The sequence below is a fragment of the Phaethon lepturus genome, unplaced genomic scaffold, assembly GCF_000687285.1.
Source record: "Phaethon lepturus isolate BGI_N335 unplaced genomic scaffold, ASM68728v1 scaffold34690, whole genome shotgun sequence".
Taxonomy (NCBI): domain Eukaryota; kingdom Metazoa; phylum Chordata; class Aves; order Phaethontiformes; family Phaethontidae; genus Phaethon; species Phaethon lepturus.
Window position 1 is genome coordinate 55,589 of NW_010513197.1, and position 7,653 is coordinate 63,241.

General features: G+C 38.2%; 1 protein-coding gene across 1 annotated transcript in view; it reads right to left on the reverse strand.

Moving 5' to 3' along the window:
* Nucleotides 1-4,136: 4,136 nt before the first annotated feature.
* Nucleotides 4,137-7,653, reverse strand: part of ANAPC7 (anaphase promoting complex subunit 7) — an 8,357-nt gene continuing 4,840 nt past the window's right edge. Inside the window, 4 exon segments of the mRNA XM_010289495.1 lie at nucleotides 4,137-4,573; nucleotides 5,460-5,610; nucleotides 6,045-6,269; nucleotides 7,551-7,653. The exon segment at nucleotides 7,551-7,653 is cut by the window's right edge and continues 30 nt beyond it. Of these exon segments, the coding sequence (XP_010287797.1) occupies nucleotides 4,384-4,573; nucleotides 5,460-5,610; nucleotides 6,045-6,269; nucleotides 7,551-7,653 (669 nt within the window). The 3' untranslated portion in view covers nucleotides 4,137-4,383.

Genomic DNA, 7,653 nt, shown 5'->3' on the forward strand with positions numbered 1-7,653 from the left:
TTCCAGCAGCAGCCCCCTTCTCCTCCTTTCCAGGCCGGCGTTCCTCCCGCCCCGATACCCTTCCCTCCCAGATCTGGTTACTGGACCGACACAAACTTGTTAATTATCACCAAGGCCTTAGGCCAGGGCTCCAGCAATTCAACAGCAGCTTTACAGTTCTTGCCCTCTCCTCCTCAACATGCTTCAACCAACCAACCAACCAGGCTATAAAGAAGCGAACGGGTAAAAGATTTTTTAAATAGTAAAAAAAAAAAAAAAAAAAAAAAAAAAGGGCAGCAAAAAGGTTTGCAGAGTTAAAAAAGAAAGGAAGGATGGGAGAGGAGTGAGAATATTTTTGAGGTAGGTTCAAGCACCAATTCACAGCATTACTTTTCAAACTGTCACCCTGGCAGTACAGGAATGTAACAGGTAGGGGAATCATTCTTTCGGCCCACACTGGATCCTTTTGATGAAGAAACTACAGCAAAATCAACTGCAAAAAACTTGAGTTTTGCTGGGTACTACATAAAGCTGTAGCAATTTACTGATGGGCAGCACTGCATACACATTGTCTAGAATATGTGACTTTAAGACCTGCCTAAGGCTATTTAGTTTGAAATCCCAGGTGTATACTGAGTTTAAGCCCACCTGAGGTCACTAAATTTAAGACCCCTGGAGACTGCACTAATTTAGATCTGTTTTTTAAAAGATATGTGGGTATGGTGTATTTGTGTAACTTGAAATTACAATGGCAGACACAGCTTTTAAGATTTCCTTACAGCCGAGATCTAATTGGGGAAATAAGAGTTTGCTGAATAAGAAATACTCCCTGCTTCTGCCCTGGATGGATCAGTTTCCACATCACTGAGCTCCTGAAAAGCAAGGGCGGGGGGGAAGAATCTACACAAAAACAGGCCTAATGAGGAAGACAGTTATTGAAAGGGCGGGGGGAGCGTCCTAGTTAATCAGAAATGTCTCTGTAATCAGCAGTAACAGAAAAGGAAGGAGCACCTCAATTAGACAGGAAACATTTATATTGGCCAGCAGTCCTCAGTTCCTTCTATTACCTCTGCTTCACAACTCTTGGATTCCCAAGGTCTGGAAATCAGCATTAGAAACTGCCAATATTTCAGGTGTTATCAACGCATTACAGAATAAAGCATGGGCAAATCTCTTGCTAGGGACCATGCGTTATTTAGATAATTCCTGGCCACATCGCATGTGTGCTGCTTTTAGACTCCGATAAATTAAGAACTTTAGCCTTTACCCAAGTCTATGTAAGGTTTGAAGAAATTCTGTCCTTTTGCATCACTTCTGTCTTTCCTATTGCAAAGTGGGAAAGAATTAAAACTTACTCATGATACCTGTGATTTAAATTCAAGGATTATCAAGCAAAACAGGGGCACTCTATCCTTACCCAGCGCCACAGACTAGCACTTGCAGATGTGCCAGTGCTGTACAACACAACTGGATGGCCGCGGCTTTCTTGCCTCACCTACAACTTGCTTCACTTTTGGGTGCTTACGTCATGGATTTGTCAGTCTGAACTTCAGAGTTTGGCTTTATCATCTTTTCTTCTAGGGTGCTCAGCACATGATTAAGGGATGGAATGAGGTCAGCTGCTTATTATGGGCTAATTGTTATATTCCCTGAACTAGAACGCCAGTAACTGAATTTAAGAGTACAAGATCTCTGCAAAACCAGAGATGACGTTCTAAAATTAGAGCGCTAATGAAAGCTCATTAATAGGCAAGAAAAATCCCTCTAGAATTCTGAAGCTAGTGCTAAATATACCCATCTATATAATCTCAAAAGCACACGACACGTATGGCATCTTAAAAGTTCCTTACTCACTTACTGTACAACTGTTAGCAAAGACTATACCCAAGCTATAAACCCCCAATACCTCAGGTACCGGCAGATCTATTATTTGCAGGATCAGACTGAACTTTTCACTTTCAATAAGGAGCCAAGTTCTCAGAACAACAAAGCAGCGAGGATACAAGTCTGTTTTGACAGCTATCTTAAGGTATTCTTGGGTGTACCTGGACTTGTTTGCTAAAGCTGCACGTAAGCACATTTATATTTTCTTTACAGCACACTCACCTCGAAGTAGGTTTAGTTTCCCGTCTGCTCTAAAAGGAGAGATTATCAGATTATCTCCAAACATACTACAGAACGGTTTCAGTAAGACTGTGGTTCTCAGATTTCCTGTTCTGTGTAAATGTTTCAGAGAAATGCGTAAGGCCAGCGGTTTCCATCTGCGATTAATGACCTATTTAAAGGAATAAAGCCACTAGAATAAAAAAGGCTAAGCAGCTTGCAAAATATATACATCACATACCTCGTATGCTTCTCTCAACAAAATTAAATGTGTCCTTCCCTTAGCTCAGTAACATCAAGAACTCCATTCTTTCATCCATGAGAGGTTTGGAATACAACTAGGAAGCTAATGAAGCTACCCAGCTTTCAGATGCAGAATACAATCTGATGAATGCTCAACTGTGAGGAGAAAACAAAGCAGTTTAAAAAGAGATGCTCTGAATTTGCTTGTACGTGTGTATTTCCTTCCGTTATGAAAGACATGCAATGAGCTGAAATCTATTCACTGCCTCACGCCGCAATGGCACAGATTCTTCATGAAAGCAGCACAGGATCAGGCCTCCAGATGACTACCAGAATGCAGTTAACAAAATGTTTGCTCTAACTGAAATAGAGCCATTTGGTACATTTGCTTAATGAAAAAGCAGGAACAGCTTATGCCAATTCAATCACCAGGAGAGCAGCACACGCTTTTCTGTTCTTCCCATATAGTCTTCAAATAGCCATAATTCAGTTTGAAATTTTGGAAAGTCTAAAGCCCACAAAATGCCAGAGAGAACAGATACCCAGCTGTTTTCTTTTTTAAAATGGATCAACTATTAGACTCATCCTTTGTAAGATGTGACATACTGAAATATTTCCAAAATAGACTATAATAGAAGTAATCTGCTTACTCTTTTTGTTGTGCATTTTTCTAATTGATGTGATGCACATCACAGAGAGATATTTTATCCTCATCTGCATTATACATCTGCAGCTAGGCGGAAGCTTGTTTTCTGTGTATGTCATGTATTTGTATCAAGCAGCCATTTTTCCTCCAACTGATATTCAAAACTGGGTTTTAGCTTTGTAAAAAAAGGTCTGTGTACTCCAGCATACCTGTGGTAACAAATACAAAAAGGAATCAAATTTTCAATATAAAGATAAAAAATGCATGTTTTAGTAAAGAGTAAGGAAATCAGAACTGTAAGAAAAATAAGAGCAAGAAGTAATTCCACCTCCCACAGATCAAGCCCCCAGAACTGAAATGGTTTCTAAATTACACAAAGCAGCTCACCCTTGAAACACTGATGTTGAGAATTCGTGCATGAAGCAATGCAACTTTTCCCTCACCTTTTGAAGCAGACAGACATGAATTCAAATATTACCTAACAAGAACATGAAATATATAAACATGGCAAAAACAAGACAGTATGTGTATTTGCATAATTAACATTTCTACAGCAATGCAAGTGAAGAGGGATGAATTCTTTTTATATCATTTTAAATGTCGGTGCTGTATACAGAATGTGAAGTGCTTTGAGTCACCGCTGTAGAATCTTTTAGCAACATACTGGAATAAAACTAAACTGCATTTAAAAATAAATGTTTATGTACAGACTTTAAGTGATTACAGGGTTTAGTAAGGATTGAGGAAATGACTGTAATTCTCCAACACTGGCTCAATCCTGTACACACAGAAATCAGTCAGCTACAAAAGTGTCCTGTAAGTCAAAGCTGCCTAGTGTTTCAAACTTCTCCTCTACAGCACATGTAATGCCTTATAAGATGACAAATTAATTCAACAAACACAGCAAGAGAGAAGTGCTGCTTTCAGCCACATCCAAACAACTCCTCCAGACTTCGACAGGAGTGGTAGCCCAAGCAGTAGCGTACAAACAAGAGAGTAAGACCTTTTCCACAAAGGAGACCTTTTCCACAGAGGAGTACAAACCAGTGTATTTACAAATTGATCAAGCACACTTAGCCCTGGACAGAATTTAGACATTGTTTTCATCATAAACAACAGGCTTATTACACACTTCAGATTCTAATGCTTTTAGTTTTAGCAGGAATTCTTTTTAATGAAAGTTGCAAATAAGCTCAAATACAGTTAGTCCCTTACACTTAATAAATAAGAAGCATCAAGAATCTTCACGTCATTAAGATGCATAGAACTATCAAATGGTTTCAGAGTCTATTTAAAAAAAAAGAAAGAAAGAAAAAGTCCTTTGTTACTGCAAAAAACATAGTTTATGTTCTTCAAAGAACGGCCCTTGTGGTATGTTCAAGTGCCAAAACAAGCAGCAGGATGAGAGGCCATTACTGCATGCCAAACCACTGTTCTTGATCTGCCCACTGAGCTGCTTCACTGTCACTGCCTTCCAAGTCCCCCTCTTCTCCACTTCCCTCCATATCATCCACATCTTCTTCCTGGGTTGCATCTGTTGGACTTTCCTCTTTTTCCATTTTCTGCATTCCTTCTAGTGACTTCTGATCATTTGGATCCAAACTGAGAAAAGGAACAAAAAGAAAGCATTGTCCTAAAACTTTTTTTTCTTATATTTGTGACATTACTGTAAAGAAAAAAAAAAAGTAAAAAAAAAATTTAATCTTGTTGTCTGCATTTCCTGTTTAACATTGTCAAGAAGTCCCGTTTAAGAGATGATGCAACTTCACCTCAGGCTGACTGTAACACCGAGTATTAAATCTTTTTATAAAACAATTTTGATCCCCAAGAACGTGCTTATCTAAACATCACGCTCTCCCGGAAAACTTAGTCAACTCTTCCAGACAATACGAATCATACAGTAACATGAAAGCAGTAAAAATTTAAGTGACTATGACCAAATATGTTCTATGCAAGCAAAAAACAGCTGACCCATTTAAGCTAAGTTTATAGTGGACATAATGTGCTAGACTTAAGGTAAATTTAACTTGTTGAAATCAAAACACAGTAACATTTAACATGGTAACACCCTAACATTTAGGTTATGTTAAATTGAATCACACTATTTAAATGTACTTAATAGCTCAGTTTTATATAGCACCTTCTAGTCTAAAGGAATGGATCTTAAGGTGCCTGCCAGTAATAATAATAACTTAATAATTAATAACTATAAATAAATCCATGCCTTAATCTTGTTAGTCAAGGAATTGCACTCCTAGTGACATGTTTAGCATTAATGCAAGTCCCTGAATTTTGCACTTCTCTGTTCAAAGCCTTATCACCAACTAATTCATTAACAGAACATCAGTTGTATGTTTTTGTTTAAGAGAGAATGACATAAAGCTACCTCTGATGCACGTCCTAATCAACTAGTGGCTCAACGTTTTACTTAGTTGAGTTGATTATTAATTCTTATAAATATACTGCAGTCTCAGAGTCTCTGCTTTACCTTAGGGCAATGCTGTACTGGTCCATTGCTTCCTGATACTCATTGACTGCTACAAGAAAGTCTCCCAGTATTCGGTGCAGAACACAGTCGCTCTGATTAGCCAGTGCATTCCTCAGCAAAGCAATTCCATCTTCATACTTCTGTTCTCTACCTGTTTATATGCAAAACTACAGTTTTAATTAATAGTTTAGATGAATCTATAAAGACTCAGGGTGTACACAAAAAGCCATCACAACATAAGACTATTTCTTCCTTCAGAACTGTCAGCCTGCAGGAGAGTAGTGATACACTTTTTGCAAAATTAATTCTGAACAATGGCTTTTTATCACAGTAACTGCTACACTCACAATTACGTATACTTTGAAGTCAAACCATTTTGTTTGCAATTGTTCTAACTGCTGGTGTAGTATCAGTAGATGCAATTAATTCCTGTGATTTTTCCTTCAGGATACAACAGATGAATCCCTGAGCTGTAACATCACTGTTACATCCTTCACATCGATCAGGCTGCAGAAACTCTTCCATGTAGAACAGTATGCTTTAAATAAGTCAACATGGGGGGGAAAAAAAAAAAAAGGAACTTACTAAGAAGTTCTGCTTTCTTTACTACAGCTTTAATGTAATCAGGTCTTTGCGTTAGCGCTTTGTCCAATAACGTTTTTGCTTTTTCCTGCGTGACTGGGTCTTCGAGACAGACTGTTGCTAACAGAGTGAGCGTCTGTGCATTTGCTCCCAGAGTTTTGTACACATTATTTGCCATAACCATAGCTTCACGGATACTGTTGGATGCTAGGTAACATTCAATGAGACCTGATGATATAAAAAGGAAAACATTTCAGTTTTTGAGTTCTCACTACAGACACTCCCCTCTCCTCAATTATTTGCACCTAGTAGCACTCAGGCTCCAAACACCTCACACTTCAATAAGCAAATACAAATTGCAATTGCAAAGTAACTCTATACCCAACATTTTTTGAAGTACAAAGATGTCAAAGAAACTTGCAGATATGGAAACTTGGACTCAAATATTAAAATGGCACTGAGTTCTACAGGGAACCTAAAACAAAGGTAGGAGGTGGATGACCATCTCCCAGGACCAACATCTGACAAAAGGCTTTGTCACAGGTTACACGTTTCTTCCTTAATTGCAAGAGAAGCAAAACTATTCAAGCAAACATAAAACTGCATTACAGTACTTCTAAATGCATGCTCTTCACTTTATCAGGGAACCTACAGCACTGCGTCCACCACAAAGCACAAGATACAGAACTGGAGGAGCCAAGAGAATCAGATTAGCACTCTCCTTTTGAATAAATGAAGAAGTAAAAAACAAAACAAAATTTCACTGCTGAATATTACAGCATAATCAGTTTGGTTTTACTTAACCAATAATTGCATAGGAGTCAGACAAGTCCACTGAAAAAGATTAAGAGCCAGGAAATCCTAAGAAAATGGACCTGAGAATGCATCACCATATTACAAACTGGTTTAAGGTTTAACACCTTTCATACAATTCTTTTGTATATTTTCATAAGCCTACATTTTAACACATCCATTCTACAGATAATTAACTTCATCACTTTTATTTATGGGCAAGTACTAAAAAAACCCACAAAACCTAAGTACACCTAATCTAAGATTTGTCCAATTCCAGTACCAAGATATTAATACTTCACCTGGACTCTACACAGCTCACTATTTCCTTGAAGCTGCTGTTGGGATCAACAAGATTTAAATAAATATGACAACAGCATGACAAAATGAAGCTCCCAGTGGAATTAACCATACAGTTAACACCATCATCCAAAAGTGATCTGCTCAAAACAGCCAAGTTTGTTTATATCCAGCTCAACAAACAACAACAAAAAAGCCCTTTTCAAAAGTCATTCTTACAAATACATGCATTCTCTAGTATCCCTCATCTGATTACTTCTACCGGACCTTTATAGGTTTTCTGTTAATAACAATTTATTTACTAGAAAGTCAGCAGGAGAAAGGAACTCCTGTCTATTCCCTTGCCCAATCATCATCATGACACCAACTTTCACACCAAACTAATACCGTACATGTGAGTAGCTTCACTTCTCTCACCTTCATAGCAATCCAGCCTGCAAGGTGCAAGACGTATTGCTTCACGGAAGTGTATGATTGCTTCCTGTACTCGGCCCATATTCCTAAGAGCAGCTCCTTTCAG